The sequence below is a fragment of the Hylaeus anthracinus genome, unplaced genomic scaffold (genome assembly GCF_026225885.1).
Source record: "Hylaeus anthracinus isolate JK02 unplaced genomic scaffold, UHH_iyHylAnth1.0_haploid 0, whole genome shotgun sequence".
Lineage (NCBI taxonomy): Eukaryota > Metazoa > Arthropoda > Insecta > Hymenoptera > Colletidae > Hylaeus > Hylaeus anthracinus.
In genome coordinates, this window is record NW_026533254.1 from 17,619,598 (window position 1) to 17,639,076 (window position 19,479).

Here is a 19,479-nt window from a genome sequence, read left to right on the forward strand (position 1 = left end):
GTACTTTTACAAAAATTTCCAATTATACTTACGGAACGCATCGCATACTTTCACAGCAATTATTTGATTATAGAAACAATCTAGACGGAAGATGTATCACGTCGTTTAACACGAGAGTATATTAATCGTGTCACTGAAGTTAATCGAACACGTTTGATGTCTTGTGTCTGCTGAAATATCGGATAGAAGTGAATGTCTCGAGACACCTTGCATTAGTCGTGTCGTTTCTAAACATTAGAAATTCCGAAGATCCGTACGACACAATTTCCGCTTTCACTTCATTTCGCAAAAGCTTTTCGTGTATTTGCTTTATTCGATTCCATTCAATCGAAGCTGTTATTACCGACTGACAGGTACGCATATCGATCACGAGGTGCCGATGATTATTTGAAAGTAGCAAAAAATGTGGCTGAAGGATGTGAATGACGACGTCTTACCGGCAGATTTCGTGAACTCGCGATGCTGCGTCCAAAACGAGTAAGTTTCTCTGGTTGTGTTTCTTTTGTGTTAGAAAATTGCTCCGATCAAACGGTATATTGTCACTTGTATCGTTCACACGTCAAGTAACGTGTTGCAATTGCGCACAATTCACCAGCGAATATTTTATCGTAAATACACATCAAGCGCTGTGTGTAGACGTTTATTTGTTTTAAAAATACAGTGAATCCTGTCTGAGGGGCGCTACTGTCCAATGCTCTGCAAGCTCTAGACTTCTAGACCTAGACTGTGACTGCTCACAGAGAGCGGCTTAGTGAGCGGCGCCTGTCGCATCTTCACTGCCTCTTAAATAATATTCACTGTATTTCATCTTGATTCCATTTAAACCATCAAAATAAGAAAATTATTCATTGTTATCATTCATTTATCTTATTAGTCAGGACTTATTTAATAATTAGTTGTTTAGTCCTGAATTTTTGTACTTTAGGCAAACGGAACATTTTGCATGTGCCTGTAAATTATAATATTTACGATGTACAACATATTTCAGATTTTTAATTGAAATTTGGTGTAAAAATTAAATATGTATGACTTTTTATATGAAACGCGATACGTTTTACGATGTAAATGTTATATTTAACGATCGTGCAATTAGTTGCAACGTCTCCCATGTGATTTCATTACTTGTTTTACTGGTCTTGTAATCCAAGTGTCGAAAATCCAATAAAATCGACTCAATTATGACCAATTTATATTTATCTGAACAAATTCAAGTACATCTGATAACATGTATACCTCCTCGTTTAAATGAGATTGATGCAGCGGAACGCTTGAGAATCAATAATAAGATAGCGCATGTATCTCGTGTACATATGTATATCCATAACTAACTGTACGTGAAACATCGAAGCAAACGTGATTTCATTGCTTCGTATTACTTGATCGTAGGACAAATAAATTAACGTCAACGTCAATTATTTATACAGAGCCGTTGAGGCTACGAATCAGATAAGAATCAATGTAATTATCGACCGGATGACATCTATCATTCTTTTTGTAAGTGGACCTGGTGGGTGTAATATATCTTTCTCTGTGGCGTTTATGCCTTCGTTAACTCGAACCTTCTGCACACATTGTTCTTTATTGCTTCTGTACCAGAGATAAACAATTTTTACATCATTTTACTATATCATTATATAATTTTAATCTTCGATATCGAACGCGATATTCACAACCGCCACAATATCGTAATCTTTTTTTTTCTTTTTTTTTTTTTTTTAAATTGAAAATTGCGGCTACGCGAAGATTATCATTTTTGCGACAAATCGAAATTTAATTAAATTTATCAAAATACAAACGGATAGTTGATAAGATAGGCAAAATAAACTGACCATATGACGTGTTACGATTTTATCGTGGCTTCGTAAAAACGTAGATAAAGAACAGAAAAAAATTTGACCCCTAAACGATAATAATCTTCATTTTTAGAAAAAGGAAATATTTGTAAGATTTCCTTGTTAGAAAGATTCCTGATCTTACTTTAAATTAGGGTTACTTTAAGAAGGAGCTTCAGTTACCCCCTAATAAATGTACATATACACTGCATAGCGATTGAGAAGTATGGTTCTTTATTAATCTCTGTTCATTCGCTTTTGTTGCAGAATATTTGTCAACCGTAGTCTACATTTAGAAAACATCAAGTTCTATGGCTTCGATATGGATTACACGTTGGCAGGTAAATCGTCATTTCCTTCTCAAACGGCAAAATTTTTAATAACGAATATATGTTAATCTTCATTTTACGTCTGGTAGAGTACAAGTCGCCGCAGTACGAGCAACTGGGTTTCACGTTGCTGAAAGATCGCCTCGTGTCGTTGGGATATCCGCAAGAAATTAAAGCGTTCGAGTACGATCCAAGCTTTCCAGTGCGAGGGTTATGGTTCGACACTCTTTACGGAAATCTCTTGAAGGTGGATGCTTACGGAAACATTCTAGTTTGTGTTCATGGTTTCGAGTTTTTAAAACAGTAAGTATATATGTATGTTACGTTTAAGGCCATATAACTTTACTGCAGTACCTAATGTGGATCCAACTGTAATGGCATCGCGGGTCACGCGGTGACCCACGCGTTACAGGTTGCCGATCACCGGTCTAACCACTCGCTGACCAATGAAATTTTCGCCACGTGATAAGCTATGTTTACATCCAACTTCATTGTCTCATGCAACGCTGTTATATATAGCTGGCAACAACAACCCCTTGTTCCTTTCACGCAAAATTCTTCTATAAATAAAAGAATGACAACAATTCACAAAAATATATTTCACCGTGTTTCAGTTCACAAGTATACGAGCTTTACCCAAACAAATTTTTACAATTGGACGAATCCAGGGTTTACGTGCTCAACACGCTGTTCAATCTTCCCGAAACGTATTTGCTAGCATGCCTGATAGACTTTTTTACCAATTCGCCGCAATACTCGCGAGAGAAGACAGGCGTGAAAGAAGGAGAGCTCACGATGAGCTTCAAGAGTATATTCCAGGACGTTCGAAGCGCAGTGGACTGGATACATCTACACGGTGACCTTAAAACTAAAACTATCGAGAATTTGGACGAGTACGTGAAAAAAGACGAAAGGCTACCGATGTTCCTTACCAGGATCCGGGAAAGCGGGGCGAGAGTGTTCCTTTTAACGAATAGCGATTACGTTTTTACCGATAAAATAATGACTTATCTCTTTGATTTTCCACACGGAGCAAGGGTGCGTAATTCAAATCTATTGCTTTATACGATTGTATAATCGGTGGATAGATTAGAAGATTAATTTAAATGTTTCGTTCTTTGCAGCCCGACGAACCTCACAGAAATTGGAAAACATATTTTGATACTATCGTAGTAGACGCCAGGAAGCCGTTGTTTTTCGGAGAAGGTACAATTTTGCGACAAGTAGATACGAGGACCGGTGCTTTGAAGCTAGGAACACACAAGGGCCCGCTTCATACAGGTAAACGTCACCTATCGGTTTAATTAGAATTAGAATATGGCTCCAGTCTGTTAGTAGTCAAACAGTAATTTTATAACGTTCTCCTTAAACAGGTGAAGTTTACTCAGGGGGTTCGTGCGACGTGTTCACCGAGCTTATAGGCGCAAAGGGCAAAGATGTTTTGTACGTTGGAGATCATATTTTTGGTGATATTTTAAAGAGTAAAAAAATTAGAGGGTGGAGAACGTTTTTGATAGTGCCTGAACTCGTTCAAGAACTTCATGTTTGGACGGACAAGTGTCAATTATTCGCTGAATTACAGAACCTAGATGTTATGCTAGGAGAAATGTATAAGTAAGTGAAAAACAACTGCTGAATATTGCTAACAAACATAAAAGTATCAAGTACTATATTTGCGTCTTGTAACTTCCAGAAATTTAGATAGCAGCACAAAAGAAAAACCTGACATTTCAAAGCTCCGAGCATCCATAAGGGACGTCACGCACAAAATGGATCTGTCTTACGGAATGATGGGTTCTCTGTTTCGTAGCGGAAGTAGGCAAACCTTTTTCAGCAGTCAAGTGGTGAGGTATGCTGATCTTTACGCGGCAACCTTCTTGAACCTCATTTATTATCCGTTCTCGTACATGTTTCGAGCTCCTGCCATGTTGGTGAGTGCATACTAAAGAATATCCTCTTTCTTTCTTGTAAACTATGTTATTCAACTTTCACTTAATCATTTTCAGATGCCCCATGAAAGTACAGTGGCTCACGAACAGAGATTTGTAATGGAAACACCAATGATTAGTCGATCCCGAACTTTTAAGTTTAACGACGAAGAAGAAGAACCGACCAAGCCATCGGTAAGTATCCATTTCATTGTTAGATATTTACTAGTCTAAATATCTAGTAAATCTTAAACAATTCGTGTTATTAATTATCAGAAGACGTTATACGTGGATTCTGCAAACAATCAAATACCACATGCAAGGCCTGAAACTCCGCGCAATGTAACGCATACACACGACGAAGATTGTAGTGACGAAGACAGTGACTCTCAAAAGCACGGGAATCACGTAAGAACGTGTTCAAGAAGTGGTAACTGTAAATGAATTATTTTTCATGCTACTTCTTTCCGTTACGTTTCGTTCCTACATTCTTTCAATGATTTAGCGATATTACTGGAAGGTTTAATACAACCCCGCTATGTGAAAGAAGTACTTCGAGATCTTGATCGGATGTATGGAATGATTTCTTCAGACTAAGTTTCATTTTTGCATTCTTTCAATCATTTATTAATAGCGTAAAATTTGATATGGTTTTGCCACTCTGTAATTATATTCTCAAATCTTGATTAGATTTATTTAACTATTTATAATTAATAACGTCATTGGTTAATTAGTCCAATGTATGTGTACATAAAAGTATGTACAATTGTTTTTAACTATCATTTTAGATGCAATATATTACTCGGGTATAATTCAAGAAAAAAAATTGTTTAATTTTCACGTTCTATTTCCATTACGATATTTTCAATAGAACAAATATTCCAAAATGAACGCAATATATTTACGGGTTAATATATATATATAAACTGAATTTATCGTCATATAATATGACTTAAAAAGTTGCAAGTTATGAATTACTGTAAACAGCAATGTATGTTAATATGCGTGTTAATGTATATCTCTTGTTGACTTGGCTCTATATTTATTTAAATTCAAATAAAACTGTACGAGATCGCAAAATATTTCCAGTCAAGGAATTTAGGAATTCTTCTATATCTTCATAAATGATTATTTTATTAGTTACTCACATCTATTGATAATATTATATACTAGAGTACTATAATGTTATTAATATATTTTAATTAATAATGAAAACGAATCAAATACAGGATATAGTTGTTAATTCTTTCGTATCGGTAATAACTTTTTAACTAAGGGACAAGAGAAGCAATATTTTATTGCTCACTAGTAATAAAATAACGTTTTTTAGTTATGTCTTATTTTCGAATATATATCCATTTTCGCACAAAAATTTGGGATTTTCATAGATATTAAATTTTTGCATTACAAAAGTATCTACATACTCTAGACTTTCTCATGTATGTACAATACATTTTATATGTTTAGTTTCATGCAATATATTCATAACCATAAACTTGTTATATGTTATATGAGAATAGTAAGTGTTATAAATATTGAAAATAGAATAAGATTGAGTATTAGGCTAGTCTTTTTACATAAAATTTAGTTAAATGACGCGATAAGAGTAGAATTAAATTGAAAAAAAAAATGAAAAAAAAAAAAGTCGAATTGTTATCGAATCTTTGTTACATAAATTGCATTAAGAATGCATAAAACATGTGCTCTTATCCAACTATACTCTTAATTTTTATTATATAGGTAATAATACACGATCTTGTTACTGTTCCAAGTTTTACATTGAGAACGTGATGATTACAAACAAAAGTATAAGCAAAACATTGCTGAAGTAGCTAATAAAATCGAAAGTCTTTCTCGTGATGCTTTCTCAGATTGTAGTGCTGAAGTCGAGAATGACAATTTATCAAATCATTGTCATACAGCATCAGTTAAGAATAAAATTGAAATATAAATAATATTTTATTATTAATTTCCAGAATCAATTTTATAAATTAAATAGTTCATAGTGAACATTCAGGCAGCAATGATTTATACATTATAATACTCGTTAGATTTTGAAGTAATAAAACTCATGGAAATGTATTATTTTATAATACATTAACCATTAAATTGATCACATTTCACAGAAAGGCAAACTAGAAGTTGATTTTATTTTTTGAACTGTATATATATTATGAAGGTTGTTGAACATTCTTGACTGTAATAAAATAAGTAAATAGTTGTATTTATTTATTATACAAAATACATCTACATATGTATGTATACTACATATACATTGGCTGGTGCTAGGTTTTCTCATACTGTGAAGATTTAATTTTTTTGCAAACACAATTATAAACGAACGAGAGTTATTTTATTTATAAAAGTTTTATTACCATGCGATATAATGGTAGAATGTGAATCATGTATCAATCAAAATAAAAATACGATTATAACTGTTATATTTATTTAAACATGACTAGTGTTATGCATGAAAATTGTTATATTTCTCAATAGTATCGTTAATAAACAATTTTTTAACATCACCAATATTGTTCCATGAGAAAACTTCAGTTTTCTTTACATCAGCAGATCTGCTAAATATTCTTCGAATTCCTCTTCTCTGGTCTTTTCTAAACTGTCTACTGGTTTTTCTTTCCAAATTTTCGATTCATCTTTTTCTGTTTGTTCAATGGATTTTTCAGAATTATTTACGGCTTCGTTCTCTTCAATTTTAATCTCTACCGCAGACGTACTAGGTATGCTATCGCGGGTTTCCAAGTTCGTTCCTAATCTCCTCAATGTTTTATGTCTTTTCGCTTCGCGTTTCTGCGATCGATAATTTAAATGCACTGAGCAATCAGGACACAATCCTTAAAGTGCATATCATCAATGAATGTGTATTTTAAATTAAAGAACATAACAAAAAAAATATGCTTACTTAATTTCACAAGAGCATGCTTTTTCTTTCCATGTTCTATGTAACCAAAGTTTACTTCCCAAGATCTTAGCCCTTCTTTTACTTTACATTTTTTATTTCCACATTCAAACTGTCCTTTACCAACAATTACTTCTTTCTCCGTTCTCCATCTTAAGGCAATCTGTTCAACATTAATAACTATGTAACTCCAAGACTTGATGTACATCAAATACAACTACGATGTACCTTATTTTGTTTGTAATACGTTAAATCAGCTATGCAATATTCCTTAAACAATTTGTCATAATACTTTTTCGCTAATTTCGCACCCCACGACTCTGGCGTATCGTTATCTTCATCCCAGAGAAATCTGTGGTTTTCTCTAATAACGTCATAGTCTGTCTTATCTCGGGACCTCGAAACACAGGCCGAAACGTCAAGAGCTGCTCGTTTTAAGGTTTACAAAGTTATCATTTCTCTCCGCCCGTTACTTTTAAATAAGTCTATCCCAATGTATCGTTAACATATCAAGTTGCCCAAAAAAAAATGTCCAGATAAATGTTTCAATAGACATTTTAAACAAATGCAAATTGCAAACATCGATTTATACGAAAACTAACAAAGTTTACGACTAGAATATCAAATGCTTAAATAAAAATTGATTAAAAAATGTAACATACGTGTCTCGTTTCAAGGACGACACCGAACTTCCATGTAACAATAAATAATCATTTATAAGTTTCTTGTGTCTGTCATAAGCTGACAAGTAAGCGTATGCTGGAAACATATTGTTTAACTAATACGAAGCACACTGACGTATTTATGCGTTTTGATACGTGATATCGAAGTATCAGTGAAGAATATTGGAGTCATGTAATCGATGTGTATATTTTTTTTCTTTTTATCCTTTTCAAATCGAATTTCATAGACTTGGCTGAAAAATGGCTGACAACCGACCTAACCTTATTTCGTAACTCTGATTAGTAAAATAGTCTCTAGCGTCTTACTGCGAGTGCCACTATACTAAATGGACCATGTTACTATACTAATGTTGGTGAACCATGTAGTAGTAGTGGCTGGTTTGAATTCAAATTTCAAGAAGAATTGTATTAGCCGCCGTATAGAAAACCAAAACTGTAAGTTACTTATATAAATCATTCTTCTTTTGCATAGAATTTACAATCAAAAATTTGCGTGGAACTTTCGCTCCTATGATAATTATTCAAATACAAACTACTGAGCGCTACTGAGAGGTTATTTAGAGGTTATTTCTCTTTATTAATCTGTATAGTAATATTTTTTTCGTTTTCATGCAATTTCAAACGATCGTTACGAATACTTTGCTTGTTTACTATGATACTTTATCTGTGTCTTATCTCCCCTGAATAATTACGCTTTATAAGCAGTAATAATCACGATAGATCGAATTCGTATAATTTACGAGTATACTGAATTTATTTGCAAAAATTAAAGATCTTGAACATTACAATTTTCAAAAGCTGTTATTTTTGTGAATTAACAGAATAATATTTAATTTACCGATTATATTGCAACTAGATCTTATTCTGTAGTATACGACAAAGAATAATTTTGGTACATTAGTCATTAAAATGTTTAAACTTATTAGTAAACTTAGTTTTAATGTACGGAATTTTTCTATTAAAAGTGTAAGGAAGTCTAGCAATTTTATAAAAATAGTTGAAGTTGGGCCCAGAGATGGATTACAAAATGAGAGGAACATAGTGTCTACTGAGATTAAAGTTGATTTTATCAATAGATTATCGGAAAGTGGATTAAAAAGTATAGAAGTGACCAGTTTTGTGTCTCCAAAATGGGTCCCACAAATGGCAGATAATGTTCAGGTTTTTCAAAATATTAATAAGGTACACGGGACTTCTTATCCTGTACTAGTACCAAACTTAAAAGGCTTAGAAGGTGCACTGAAAGTGGGTGTGAAAGAAATAGCTGTCTTTAGTGCTGTGTCTGAAACTTTTACAAAAAAGAACACAAATTGTTCCATCAATGACTCTATGAAGAACATTAAAGCAGTTGTTGAAGAAGCAAAGAAGCACGACATTAAAATCAGAGGTTACATATCCTGCATTGCTGGATGTCCTTACGAAGGTGAAACTAAGCCAACAATGGTAGCAAATGTAAGCACATTCTTGTTACAACTTGGATGCTATGAAATTTCTTTAGGAGATACCATTGGTGTAGGAACTCCGGATAAAATAAAGAAAGTACTACATGAATTGAAACATGTTTCAAATGACATGAGTGAATTTGCAATTCACTGTCATGACACATATGGGCAAGCTCTGGTAAATATTTTGACTAGTCTCGAATATGGCATAAGGGTATTCGATTCATCTGTTGCTGGATTAGGAGGTTGTCCATATGCAGCTGGTGCTTCTGGAAACGTTGCTACCGAAGACTTGCTTTATTTTCTACATGGACAAGGTTTAGAAACTGGAGTAAACCTTAACAAAATAGCCAAAATTGGAGATTTCATTAGTAGTCAGCTTCAAAGGAAGAATCAATCTAAAGCAGGTGTTGCAATTCTTGCAAAAAAATGTTCAACAAATTTGTAATTATTATTCTATATATATGAAAAATAATTGGGACAATAAAAAATATAGGACTTATGTCTTTTTCATCATTTAATAAACTAGGATTTGTGAAAATTACAAACTCAATACTTATTAAATTTTAATGACTCTTTAAACCTTGTATACACAATTCATAGAAATATAACGCAATAATGAAACACACTACAATGTGAAACTTCTGAATTCCATGAGCTATGTTCTCTGCAATATCAAAAGGAAACGCATACAAAGCTGACTGTATTAAAAAAAATACATTATGATACATCATAATAACAAAGTGATACACAGGATCTGATTCGTACTTCACGTTGATTTTGTGTTACGAAATATTCGATAATTCTTGTAATATAGCCTGTGTATCTAATGCACTTAAATCTATCGAGCCTCTGGTGTCGATTACAACTCCAGTTACCTGAAAAATCAAGATTAAACATTACCATAAATATGAAACATTCTGAGATCTGTTAATGAAATATTACCATCTCCTCAAAGAATGTAACGTGATCGGGTTTCTCAGAATATCTTTCGTACTGATCCAAATTATCTTGCAACTTCAAAGTAAGGCTATCGTAATTTTGTATTATGATCGCCAAAATTTGTTGTTCCGTTGGCGTGGACAGACTTTCGCTTGCCAACCACGCTGCGATTTTTGGTGGAAAATGATTCACTATGTCTCTCATATTCACCAAACAGTTTGTTAATTTTAACGCGTGTTCTTTATACTCGTAAGATTCGCATGTTGAATATCGTAGTGCTTGAAAACATAAATTTTATTGTTATACGTAACAATAGCATTATATAAAACCATTTGTTGTCTACATACCCATGGCATTCAAATTTGTAAAAATAAGCCTCATCCGTATTATTTCATAAAATAATTCGTCGTAACTACTCGGAGAAGACAGGAATGTATCACCATACGTGATAAACAAATTTAAGATATTAACGACCTACAACATCGAAATTGATTCCTTCCATATATATTCTTATTAACTTGTGTTGCATTCGTTTACCTGAATAGCTAATGGAAAGATATTCATTTTTTTAATAAGATGGCCTTCGTGCGTCGTTAAAAACTTAAGTAAATTAATCAACGCTGTCCAAAGATCCCTCCACTGATAACCAAGCCTAACTCTGCATCTCTTTTGGTAACAAAGCAACCTTTGTAAAACCCCAATGCATTGATGATACAGTTCAAGCGGAAATTTCTTCATCATGTGCGACGTAATGAACTCGACGAGTAAATCTACAATTTCATAATAATTATTATAGAATATCTGTATGGTTGTTGAGGTAACGAATAATCATTTATTCGTTAGAATGACTATACCGAGTAATGTAGCAGCCAGTGGTTGCGCAGGTGCTACTTTGTCTTGTATCTTCCTATGATGCATTGGTACACGATGAAGTTGTACTCTGAAAGCCAAATTTGCGTCGTGCATCAAACTATTCGCGTACTGATCCTCTGCGATGCAGCTCAATATAAGGAAGCACAATTTAACATTATTCATTATTGCTTCTGTTCTGATCACTTGCATAACTATCGAACTGAAACGATGAAAACGCTTTGTAATGAAAAGAACGCGACACGTTTGTCTGTATAGAAGAATTTTGTGTACAATTTAAAAAATGTAGCTTCTCACCAATACTGTAAGAAAGTAGCCAATAAATTGAATGGCTGAGCCATTACATCGGGTACTTGTGCTCCTGGAGCTACCGCGTTAGGTCCTAATGTATTATTCGGAGAGGGTGGTGCACTAGTATCGCTTTGCGTATAAGCTAAAGTCGTTACAAAATTACGATTCAAGTGTGTCGCTTCGTAAAGTGCTAATAACAATGCATTGTTGGCACGAACTTGTTGCGTTTTCGCTTCCTCTTCTCCGACAAACATGCTTCCTACTATACTGGTCAAAGAGGATAGCCAGGATGCCTGTATTTCTACATGTTTTTTTTTTTTTTTTTTTTGTTATTATTGTATTTGTAATAAGTACGATATTGCTAAATATTTTGTACCTGCTCTTTGTTGAGCGAATTGTCTGCAGAAATCTGTCAACGAACTAGATATTACTTGACCATATCCGTTCAGAGCTAGTTCATCGTCCAAGATTGATAATTTAACGATATAAGGATTTGCTCTTTCATGCTTTCTGTAATTGACCAGGAGTGTTAATAGTAAGACTGCGTCATGGCCGTGACGATTTCTAGCTGCTGTGTCTCTCAGCAACTGTACAAACAAGAAATATAAAATGTTAATGCCTCGTTTGAAATATGTTTTTGAACATTGCATTAATACTCATACCAATTTAACACCTACTTGAACCAGAGATTCAAAAACACTATTAAGCATAACATATTCCAACAAAGTGTTTTGACTAACATTGTCCATGCCAGTTACTATAATTAACAACAATTTCAAGCACAAAGCTTTTAAGCTATCAGGGTATTCACCTGGAATTGTGGAAAATTTGTATAAACAATGTTTTGAAAAACTGAAAAATTCAAATGTTAAACGTATATTTGAATCTTTGATTTTTTAACATAAATGAATCGATTATTTGTAATATGTATAACATGAAATGTACCTGTTAAAAAATTATTGCAGTGCTGCATCAATGTTGTCATTCTTTGTTCTGCCGAATCGAATCCGACTAAAATGTCTATCAAGTTAAATCCACAGTCACCTTGACTAGCCTTCTTATACATAGATTGAATAACAGCTGCTAAAGTTTGTAAAGCATATACAACCCTGAACGGATGTTCGTCGACCAGTGTATCCACGCAATGGCAGACCAAGGCATTCAAATTTTCTCTACTTGCATTTAATTGTTCCCCTGTCATGTGCAAAATCTCACTTTCGATATGTGGAACCTAACAGATAAAAACAGAGCATGTATGGTTTGCCTTCACATGTAGAAATGATTTATGTACATATTTAAACACAGGGTACATAATAAATCATTCCAATTCATTTGTTATTTTCTTTGACAGTTGTTTCTTTTCTCATGAACAAGAAATTTTGGTTTACTGAGGATTTACATTCAATTTGGTTAACTGCAAAAAATTCCTCCACATTAAAAAATGATACTACTAACTTATGACTTCAAGTTTTGAAAGTTTAGAGAATAGAATACCATCATGATTGGTAAATTTGTTACTAAATTGATACAAGTAAGTTTAGAACTCCTATAATGTTTTAAAAAGCTACTATTATAGCTGAACATAAAATATACATAATCTTACAGTCATTGCCAACATGGGAAGTAACAAAATATTATGGAAGAGTCTGTATATATCAATTAAAATGTTTGAAATATAAAGTTCAGACAAGCGAGGCATGGTTTAACTTCAAATGCAAATTTATGCCAGGTAGTCTTCAGAATGAATTAGAATGCAAAGAAGCTGTTGAATCTAAAAGTATGTATCACAAGAAGATGTGCTTTACCAGTTTTTTTTGAACTTATTAATTGATACATGCATTTATGGTTTTACTTAAATATTTGGTTTAGATAAAAATGAACAACAAAAATTACAAAAAAAGCAACAATCCGCCGAATCATCGTGCAATAATGTAAAAAGTTCTTATATTGCTGGTGAATTTGTAACAACTACAAAAACAAACAAAGGACAAGAGAACGAAAAATGTTCAGAAAACAAAAATTACCCTATGCATGAGGACTATACAAAAAAGAAGCAGGGAAAGGTATAATCTTTACTAGCAGTTAACAACTTCATAAGATTATGCTTTTCTCAACAAATAATTCTACAACAGATGAAACATGCTCAATAATAAAAAAAAATGCCAATGAAAGAAGACCAGAAGAGTTTCCAGATTTGTACTGTATTAATTCTCTACAAGTATGAAAATGTTTTGAAAAATTTGTTGTCCTTTTATATTTATATAATAAAATGAAATCTAATGTGTAACATTGAGAGTGTTTAAATTATACATAAGTTTCAGCAGTGCTGGTAGTCACTACAAATGATTTTTCTATCAAATGGATTAAAAAATGTATGTATAAGAGTATGTATAATGTTTTAATAATAAATATAACATACTTAATGTACATAAAAATTTATATAAAAATACTGACCATGGGTTTAATTAAAAACAGTTCATTCCAAAAATTTGGATGAGCTAGTGTCAAGTCTTCTCCCTTAAAAAAACTTTCATAAATTGGTACAAGTTTTCCTTTATGTTGTCTCTTGGAGCCTGATCCGCTCCTTTTTCTCATTGCCATTGCCATTATGATTATTCCTCTTATTTCATTTCCTTTACCTATAAATCCATTTCTATGTGACAGCAGTCATAAGTATTTAGAATTATTTATATCAAATAAATACAAATGACGGTCACAAAAATATTACCAACAACAACGAATTATACGATATTTAAAAAGCATACTTAATACTATTCAATATTTTTATGTACTTTAACTTCGTATAATTCTTGTGTACCAACATAACCTCTGTAGTCACATTGTATATACATTATTTTAATCAAACAGATAAGACTTTATTACGTAAGATAATCGTATAAATCTGATATGATTTTGTTGTAAAAAGGATACAAAGATACTTAAAGATATCAGGAATATAAATAATAAGTATCCACTTACTAATAAAGCATGTAATTCCTTGACATAGTTTATAAGATTCTTTTACTTATTCAAGAAGTTGTAAGCGTTGGTTTAAGCTATACTATTCGTTGTGCTTGAAATTTTTGGAAGATTTCGTTGAAAAAATGACTAGACGCTGAGAAAAGAAAAAATAATAATTCGTAGATTTACAAAAACACCGTTGCAGGGGTATGGTAAGGAGCCATTATCGACGAAATCGTCGGTAAACAGTACATATTTTCTGCGATTGTATCCGTTCGAAAACAATTTTGCAAAAAATAAAATCAAAATAGATCGTGACCTTTACTTACACGACCTGATAACATACAACGTACAGTTTCTCAATCGAAAGAAACGTTAAAAGTTAAAACATTATACGAACGTTAAGACGAGTGCTTCCTTTAACTCGTATGATAACGCATTTTCCAATGCTAGTGCTACGTTGTTTTGATTGTTGAATCAGATTTAAGAATTTGGCGCCATGGTTTCATATTCCAGGATCTTACACCACTTGAGAAACAAGTATATTTATTTAATTTTTTAAATTGAATATAATCCTATCATTTCAATGCATGTTCATAAAAATTACAACTTAATTCCTTATAAACTATCAAAGACATGGATTTAAAACTCAACCAATGCTTACAATTTTTCTCCTATTAATATTAAAATTAGTGAAAAGAATATTCCAGCTCAAGGACTAAATCACTCCATTTAGAACAATATAAGCAATAAAACATTTATTTCAGATCTGCATCACGAGTATCAAGAGTTCATGTTCAGTATTATGTTGAGACATGCAGACAGCATTCATTTTGGAATGAAGGAAGACAGACAAAGAAAGATACGTTTAAGGACATCCCTTATAGAAAATGTGCAGCATATGTTACTATAGCTACATCGATATTAGGTTTATACTATTACTATAAGTTTCAAGAAGTTCATGCATTGAATAAGAAAAATGTACAATGTGGAGAGTTCAAGAAAGGTTTAAAGATGTATACTTTGGAAGAAGTTGGCAAACATGATAATAAAGAGGCACATGTATGGGTTACATACAAGCAAGGGGTGTATGATATAACAGATTTTATTGAAAAACATCCAGGTGGTTCTTCGAAGATAATAATGGCTGCTGGCAGTTCTATTGAACCATTTTGGACAATCTTTGCTAATCACAATGCTCCAGAAATATACGAGCTGTTAGAGTCAATGAGAATTGGAAACATTTCTAAAGAAGATGCAGTCTCCAATAAAGATAATCAAAATGATCCCTATGCAAAGGAACCTACTAGACACAGAGCTCTGAAAATTAATGGCCCAAAACCCTTCTGTGCTGAACCACCTCCTTCTTTATTAGTTGAAAGCTTTATCACACCAACGTAATTATCATTCAATTCGAAAATTAATTTCAAGTATTTTGTTTAGCAGAAAAATTGTACAAAAAATATTGTTCTGTTGTAGAGAATTGTTTTATGTTAGGAATCATCTACCTGTTCCAGAGGTAGACCTGAAAACATACGTTTTAGAAGTAGCTGTAGAGGAAAAAACACGAAAAACTCTCCGTTTTGAAGATATTAAAAAATATCCGAAGTACACTATAACAAGTGCCGTGATGTGTGGTGGAAATAGACGATCTGAAATGGCACAGGTAAACCTTGCTTTACTCTGTAACTAGAAGAAAACATAATTTCATAATAATTGTACGCTAACTTATAGGAGAAACAATTGAAAGGGCTTAGTTGGGGTGTAGGTGCTGTAGGCAATGCTACATGGACTGGTGCAAGGCTGTGCGATGTACTTGAAGATTTAGAGATTAATGAAGACAATTACGATCATGTACAGGTATTATTATGTACACAGTGTTCCAGAATTTGTGGCAGTATTAATATACTAAAAATCCTAATGAAAAATAATTTGTTAAAAATTGTATTTAATTCAAACAGTTCGAAGGATACGATTTAGACCCTTCTGGTACACCATACGGTGCGAGTATACCTATTAGTAGGGCTTTGGATCCTAGAGCTGATGTAATCTTAGCTTACGAAATGAATGGACAACCGATACCAAGAGACCATGGTTTTCCCATTCGAGTAATCGTCCCTGGCGTTGTAGGAGCTAGGAATGTGAAATGGCTTGGTAGTTAATAGAAAAAAATTACTCTTTTAATTATAATTTAACAAAGGATAATTTCGTTACTCATGTTATAAATTCATAGGCAAAATAATCATCTCGAAAGAAGAAAGCCATTCGCAATGGCAACGAGGCGATTACAAGGGCTTCTCGCCTAGCATCGATTGGGATAACGTGGACTTTTCTAAGGCACCTGCTATTCAGGAAATGCCTGTGATTTCTGCGATTTGTAAACCAGAACCATCAGAAACGGTTAAAGTAAAAAATGGGAAAATAAATGTTAAAGGTAAAATATTATCTTGAAAACGTTCAGAGGATTTCAGCTTCCCCCTTTTCACGATTCGACCTAATTTTTCGATAGGATACGCATGGTCAGGAGGTGGCCGTAAAACGATTCGCGTCGATATAACGAACGATCAAGGTAAAACTTGGCACACTGCGAATTTAGATGCTGAAGATACAAATGCTAAGCAAGGTCGTTACTGGAGCTGGACGCTGTGGAACGTGGATCTTCCTGTTAAAAAAGATTCTAAAGAAACAGAAATTTGGGCAAAAGCTGTGGATGCGTCGTACAATGTTCAACCGGAAAGTTTCAAAAATATTTGGAATTTACGAGGTTTCCTCTGTAACGCGTATCACAGAGTTAAAGTTAAATTGGAGCATTGAACTCCTGAAAACAATTTAAGCTCCTAAGTACGAGAGAAAATTCTTATTCGTAAATGATGCGATTGTAATTTAGTTTTATGATTTTGTTTATATCTACGTTTCGTAATTAGAGGTGAATATTATAAACCTGTTGCCAACATTACATTTACTCAGTTTGTTTTTACGATTATTTCATTAAAAAACAATAAATAACAAGTATATACAAGAAACACTTATTTCTTTTATACATGTATTAAATTTAATTTTTTTACGAAATCTTTAACTTTTGTTAATTTCAGTATTAAAATAATTGTGTATACTTTCTAAAGTTATTTCACAATTTGTCGAGTCATTTATATTATGAATTTCGAACAATGGTGGTGATTTCATGGCTGATCTACCGATTACGATAATGTAAGGAAATCCAGTTATGCGAGAAAGTATAAAACGATTTCCAATAGTTAATTGCGTTCTGTCATCGAGTACGGCGTCGATATTTAATTGATTTAAAATTCCTAGTATGTGGTCTATGTACTGAGATGCGGGATCTTCCTTGCTACCAGTCTGTAAAGTCAAATTGTACTTAATTATGTAATTAATGACCACATTAAAAAATGTTACATAGAATATGATACCTTTGGCGGTATAACGCACACGGTATAAGGTGCTATACATTTTGGCCATCTCAGTTCATCGTTGGTAGACAATATTTCGGCCGCGACCGTGAAAATGCGACTCAAGCCAAGTCCAAAGCAGCCCATTGCTAATGGTAACACTTTATGATTGTGCATTCTGTATACAGCTTTCAGGGGTTTTGTATATTTTGTATCTAATAAAAACGTATGTCCCACCTTAACGAAAAATGACCATTTATTCAGAATGTAATAGTAAAATTAATATGTATTTATCCTACTACCTCTGCAGTATGTTGTTCTACTAATGTGTTGTTACATTTAGGGCAATGCGAATCATTGCATACAACTTTGTTAATGCTGTACTGACAAGAAGAGCATGAACAAATAATATCTTCTCCAATATTGGTTGCATAGTGATATTCATGGGATATCAAACCTCCAATTGTTCCTGTGTCACCAATAGCTGTGAACATTAATAATAGTAACAACAGATATACAGCATTATTTGTATTATTACCTTTTTTAAATGTTATGCCTATTTTCTTTAATATATTGTCATAAGCATTGCATATCAATTCATAAGTCTCCTGTGCATTCTCCAAAGTTGTGTCAAATGTGTATAAATCCTTCATGACGAATTCTTTGCTTCTCAAAAATCCAAGGCGGGGTTTCATTTCATCTCTCCATTTATTAGAAATCTGATATAATTTTAATGGTAGGACTTTTGGAGATAAACCTCCGACTGATGCTATTAAATCACATATTGTTTCTTCGTATGTCTATAATAAAATAGGTAAGTTCATCTAAAGTATATGCATAATTGCACAGTTACAAATAAGGACTGCTACTCTACTGTTAAATTTAATGCTTATCAATTATTCATTTAACAGTAGATGGTCACTCACTGGACTAAGTATATATTGCTTATTGTGTCTATCTTGTACTTTAAATAATTCAGACTGATTACTTTCAAATCTATCTGTTCGTTTCCATAAAGCTGTAGATGTTAAAGCTGGTAGCGATATTTTTTGCGCTCCTATGGTCTCCATCTCATTTTCAACGAGATTTATCAATTTATTTAAAACACGCAGTCCCAGAGGTAGAACCGCGTACATACCATTATTAACTGGTTTGATTAATCCGTATTTGATGAGATTCTATAATATAAAAATTGGACGATCTGTTGAAGAAGTATAAATGAAATAATGAAAGGGTTCATTGAACTATTAACGACATATCAATATACCTCGCAAGTTTGCGAAACATTTTTTGGATTTTGAGTATTACTCGACGGTAGTGTCGAAACTACCGGTTGAAACAATCGTGACAGTCTATTTATGTTACGAATCGGTATGTTTGACATTTTTAAGAAGCTAAGTATCGAAGTATCTTGTTTAAATGGAAACTTTGCAATCAAAACAATGGGTTCAAAATATGTCCATTTACACACGTGGATATAAGGAAAATTATAAATGATACAATTCACGTGCTCACACAGCGCATGTGATATCATCTAGTAACATCTGGTAACATCTGGTAACATCTAGTAATGAATGGACTGAACTGGACTGAACACATGAAAAGTTTATTTGAAGCTGTTGAAGGACGTAAAGGTCAAGGAATATTTTGTCGGACGAATTATAACATCATAATGCCTGTAATATAGTCGGAAAGTCATTATTAAACGAAATAAATAATATTTATTAAAATTAATTTTTTTTCGATGTAATCACCATCTGGTGGTCAACACCCGAACTAATTTTAGAAGTTTGGTCAACCCCTCTATCGGGAAACGCTCAAGTTTGTCTTCGATTAGTTCCTACTGTAAATGCTAGATGGCGCCATTTGTTTATTTA

General features: G+C 33.0%; 6 protein-coding genes across 18 annotated transcripts in view; 3 read left to right on the forward strand and 3 right to left on the reverse strand.

Moving 5' to 3' along the window:
• The window catches only part of LOC128886930 (cytosolic purine 5'-nucleotidase), an 18,417-nt gene extending 11,801 nt beyond the window's left edge, over nt 1–6,616 (forward strand). For 4 of the 8 annotated variants that reach the window (XM_054142257.1, XM_054142275.1, XM_054142248.1 and 1 more), the window contains exons 2-10: nt 354–477; nt 2,100–2,173; nt 2,251–2,464; nt 2,776–3,199; nt 3,286–3,442; nt 3,535–3,775; nt 3,855–4,092; nt 4,168–4,284; nt 4,366–6,616. In XM_054142257.1, coding sequence (XP_053998232.1) covers nt 404–477; nt 2,100–2,173; nt 2,251–2,464; nt 2,776–3,199; nt 3,286–3,442; nt 3,535–3,775; nt 3,855–4,092; nt 4,168–4,284; nt 4,366–4,533 — 1,707 coding nt within the window. In that variant the 5' untranslated portion in view covers nt 354–403 and the 3' untranslated portion in view covers nt 4,534–6,616. The remainder of the gene's footprint in view (nt 1–353; nt 478–2,099; nt 2,174–2,250; nt 2,465–2,775; nt 3,200–3,285; nt 3,443–3,534; nt 3,776–3,854; nt 4,093–4,167; nt 4,285–4,365) is intronic. The other 4 variants (XM_054142213.1, XM_054142240.1, XM_054142230.1 and 1 more) reach the window with 1 other exon arrangement.
• Nucleotides 6,047–7,949, reverse strand: LOC128887075 (protein FRA10AC1). Its single transcript, XM_054142543.1, has 4 exons — nt 7,669–7,949; nt 7,235–7,403; nt 7,010–7,169; nt 6,047–6,941 (listed from the first exon to the last, which is right to left on the reverse strand). The coding sequence occupies exons 1-4, from the start codon at nt 7,773–7,775 to the stop codon at nt 6,649–6,651; spliced, it is 729 nt and encodes a 242-aa protein (XP_053998518.1). The 5' UTR covers nt 7,776–7,949; the 3' UTR covers nt 6,047–6,648.
• Nucleotides 7,950–7,990: 41 nt separating this feature from the next.
• Nucleotides 7,991–17,214, forward strand: LOC128887000 (sulfite oxidase, mitochondrial). 3 transcript variants are annotated; one of them, XM_054142398.1, is made up of 7 exons: nt 7,991–8,124; nt 14,963–15,592; nt 15,675–15,861; nt 15,930–16,055; nt 16,157–16,349; nt 16,429–16,629; nt 16,705–17,214. In XM_054142398.1, the coding sequence occupies exons 2-7, from the start codon at nt 15,210–15,212 to the stop codon at nt 17,007–17,009; spliced, it is 1,395 nt and encodes a 464-aa protein (XP_053998373.1). In that variant the 5' UTR covers nt 7,991–8,124; nt 14,963–15,209; the 3' UTR covers nt 17,010–17,214. The 3 variants fall into 3 exon arrangements, with proteins under 3 accessions (XP_053998373.1, XP_053998382.1, XP_053998364.1); XM_054142407.1 differs by lacking the exon at nt 7,991–8,124 and adding an exon at nt 14,109–14,224; XM_054142389.1 differs by lacking the exon at nt 7,991–8,124 and adding an exon at nt 14,593–14,735.
• Nucleotides 8,433–9,759, forward strand: LOC128887048 (hydroxymethylglutaryl-CoA lyase, mitochondrial). Its single transcript, XM_054142480.1, has one exon. It carries the CDS (start codon nt 8,599–8,601, stop codon nt 9,577–9,579), a length of 981 nt encoding a protein of 326 aa, XP_053998455.1. The 5' UTR covers nt 8,433–8,598; the 3' UTR covers nt 9,580–9,759.
• LOC128886966 (armadillo-like helical domain-containing protein 3) lies at nt 9,685–14,349 on the reverse strand. 3 transcript variants are annotated; one of them, XM_054142305.1, is made up of 11 exons: nt 14,214–14,349; nt 13,689–13,873; nt 12,180–12,465; nt 11,912–12,045; nt 11,611–11,821; nt 11,241–11,535; nt 10,928–11,145; nt 10,611–10,843; nt 10,421–10,547; nt 10,077–10,351; nt 9,685–10,009 (listed from the first exon to the last, which is right to left on the reverse strand). In XM_054142305.1, exons 2-11 carry the CDS (start codon nt 13,839–13,841, stop codon nt 9,917–9,919), a joined length of 2,025 nt encoding a protein of 674 aa, XP_053998280.1. In that variant the 5' UTR covers nt 13,842–13,873; nt 14,214–14,349; the 3' UTR covers nt 9,685–9,916. The 3 variants fall into 3 exon arrangements, with proteins under 3 accessions (XP_053998280.1, XP_053998263.1, XP_053998271.1); XM_054142288.1 differs by having other exon boundaries at nt 11,897–12,045; XM_054142296.1 differs by having other exon boundaries at nt 11,897–12,045; nt 13,689–13,887.
• On the reverse strand, nt 17,149–19,137 carry LOC128887026 (probable proline--tRNA ligase, mitochondrial). 2 transcript variants are annotated; one of them, XM_054142451.1, is made up of 6 exons: nt 18,870–19,137; nt 18,529–18,780; nt 18,141–18,402; nt 17,905–18,086; nt 17,624–17,839; nt 17,149–17,552 (listed from the first exon to the last, which is right to left on the reverse strand). In XM_054142451.1, the coding sequence occupies exons 1-6, from the start codon at nt 19,134–19,136 to the stop codon at nt 17,268–17,270; spliced, it is 1,464 nt and encodes a 487-aa protein (XP_053998426.1). In that variant the 5' UTR covers nt 19,137; the 3' UTR covers nt 17,149–17,267. The 2 variants fall into 2 exon arrangements, with proteins under 2 accessions (XP_053998426.1, XP_053998435.1); XM_054142460.1 differs by having other exon boundaries at nt 18,529–18,803; nt 18,870–19,136.
• Between the last annotated feature and the right edge of the window lie 342 nt (nt 19,138–19,479).

Bases quoted from the DNA above. Each gene is read 5' to 3' on its own strand.
- LOC128886966 (XM_054142288.1), bottom strand. From the start codon at position 13,841: ATGGCAATGGCAATGAGAAAAAGGAGCGGATCAGGCTCCAAGAGACAA. The intron at 10,844-10,927 runs GTATAGTCATTC...ATGAAATTGTAG, and splicing joins ACTGGCTGCTACATTACTCG to ATTTACTCGTCGAGTTCATT. The intron at 10,548-10,610 runs GTAAACGAATGC...TCGATGTTGTAG, and splicing joins TCTTTCCATTAGCTATTCAG to GTCGTTAATATCTTAAATTT.
- LOC128887075 (XM_054142543.1), bottom strand. From the start codon at position 7,775: ATGTTTCCAGCATACGCTTACTTGTCAGCTTATGACAGACACAAGAAA. The intron at 7,404-7,668 runs GTATGTTACATT...CTGTGTTTCGAG, and splicing joins TCGTCCTTGAAACGAGACAC to GTCCCGAGATAAGACAGACT. The intron at 6,942-7,009 runs GTAAGCATATTT...ATGCACTTTAAG, and splicing joins GCATGCTCTTGTGAAATTAA to GATTGTGTCCTGATTGCTCA.
- LOC128887026 (XM_054142451.1), bottom strand. From the start codon at position 19,136: ATGATATCACATGCGCTGTGTGAGCACGTGAATTGTATCATTTATAAT. The intron at 18,781-18,869 runs GTATATTGATAT...TTTATATTATAG, and splicing joins ATGTTTCGCAAACTTGCGAG to AATCTCATCAAATACGGATT. The intron at 17,553-17,623 runs GTATCATATTCT...TTGACTTTACAG, and splicing joins TGTGCGTTATACCGCCAAAG to ACTGGTAGCAAGGAAGATCC.
- LOC128887000 (XM_054142389.1), top strand. From the start codon at position 14,695: ATGGTTTCATATTCCAGGATCTTACACCACTTGAGAAACAA. The intron at 14,736-14,962 runs GTATATTTATTT...CATTTATTTCAG, and splicing joins TTACACCACTTGAGAAACAA to ATCTGCATCACGAGTATCAA. The intron at 16,056-16,156 runs GTATTATTATGT...TAATTCAAACAG, and splicing joins ACAATTACGATCATGTACAG to TTCGAAGGATACGATTTAGA.
- LOC128887048 (XM_054142480.1), top strand. From the start codon at position 8,599: ATGTTTAAACTTATTAGTAAACTTAGTTTTAATGTACGGAATTTTTCT.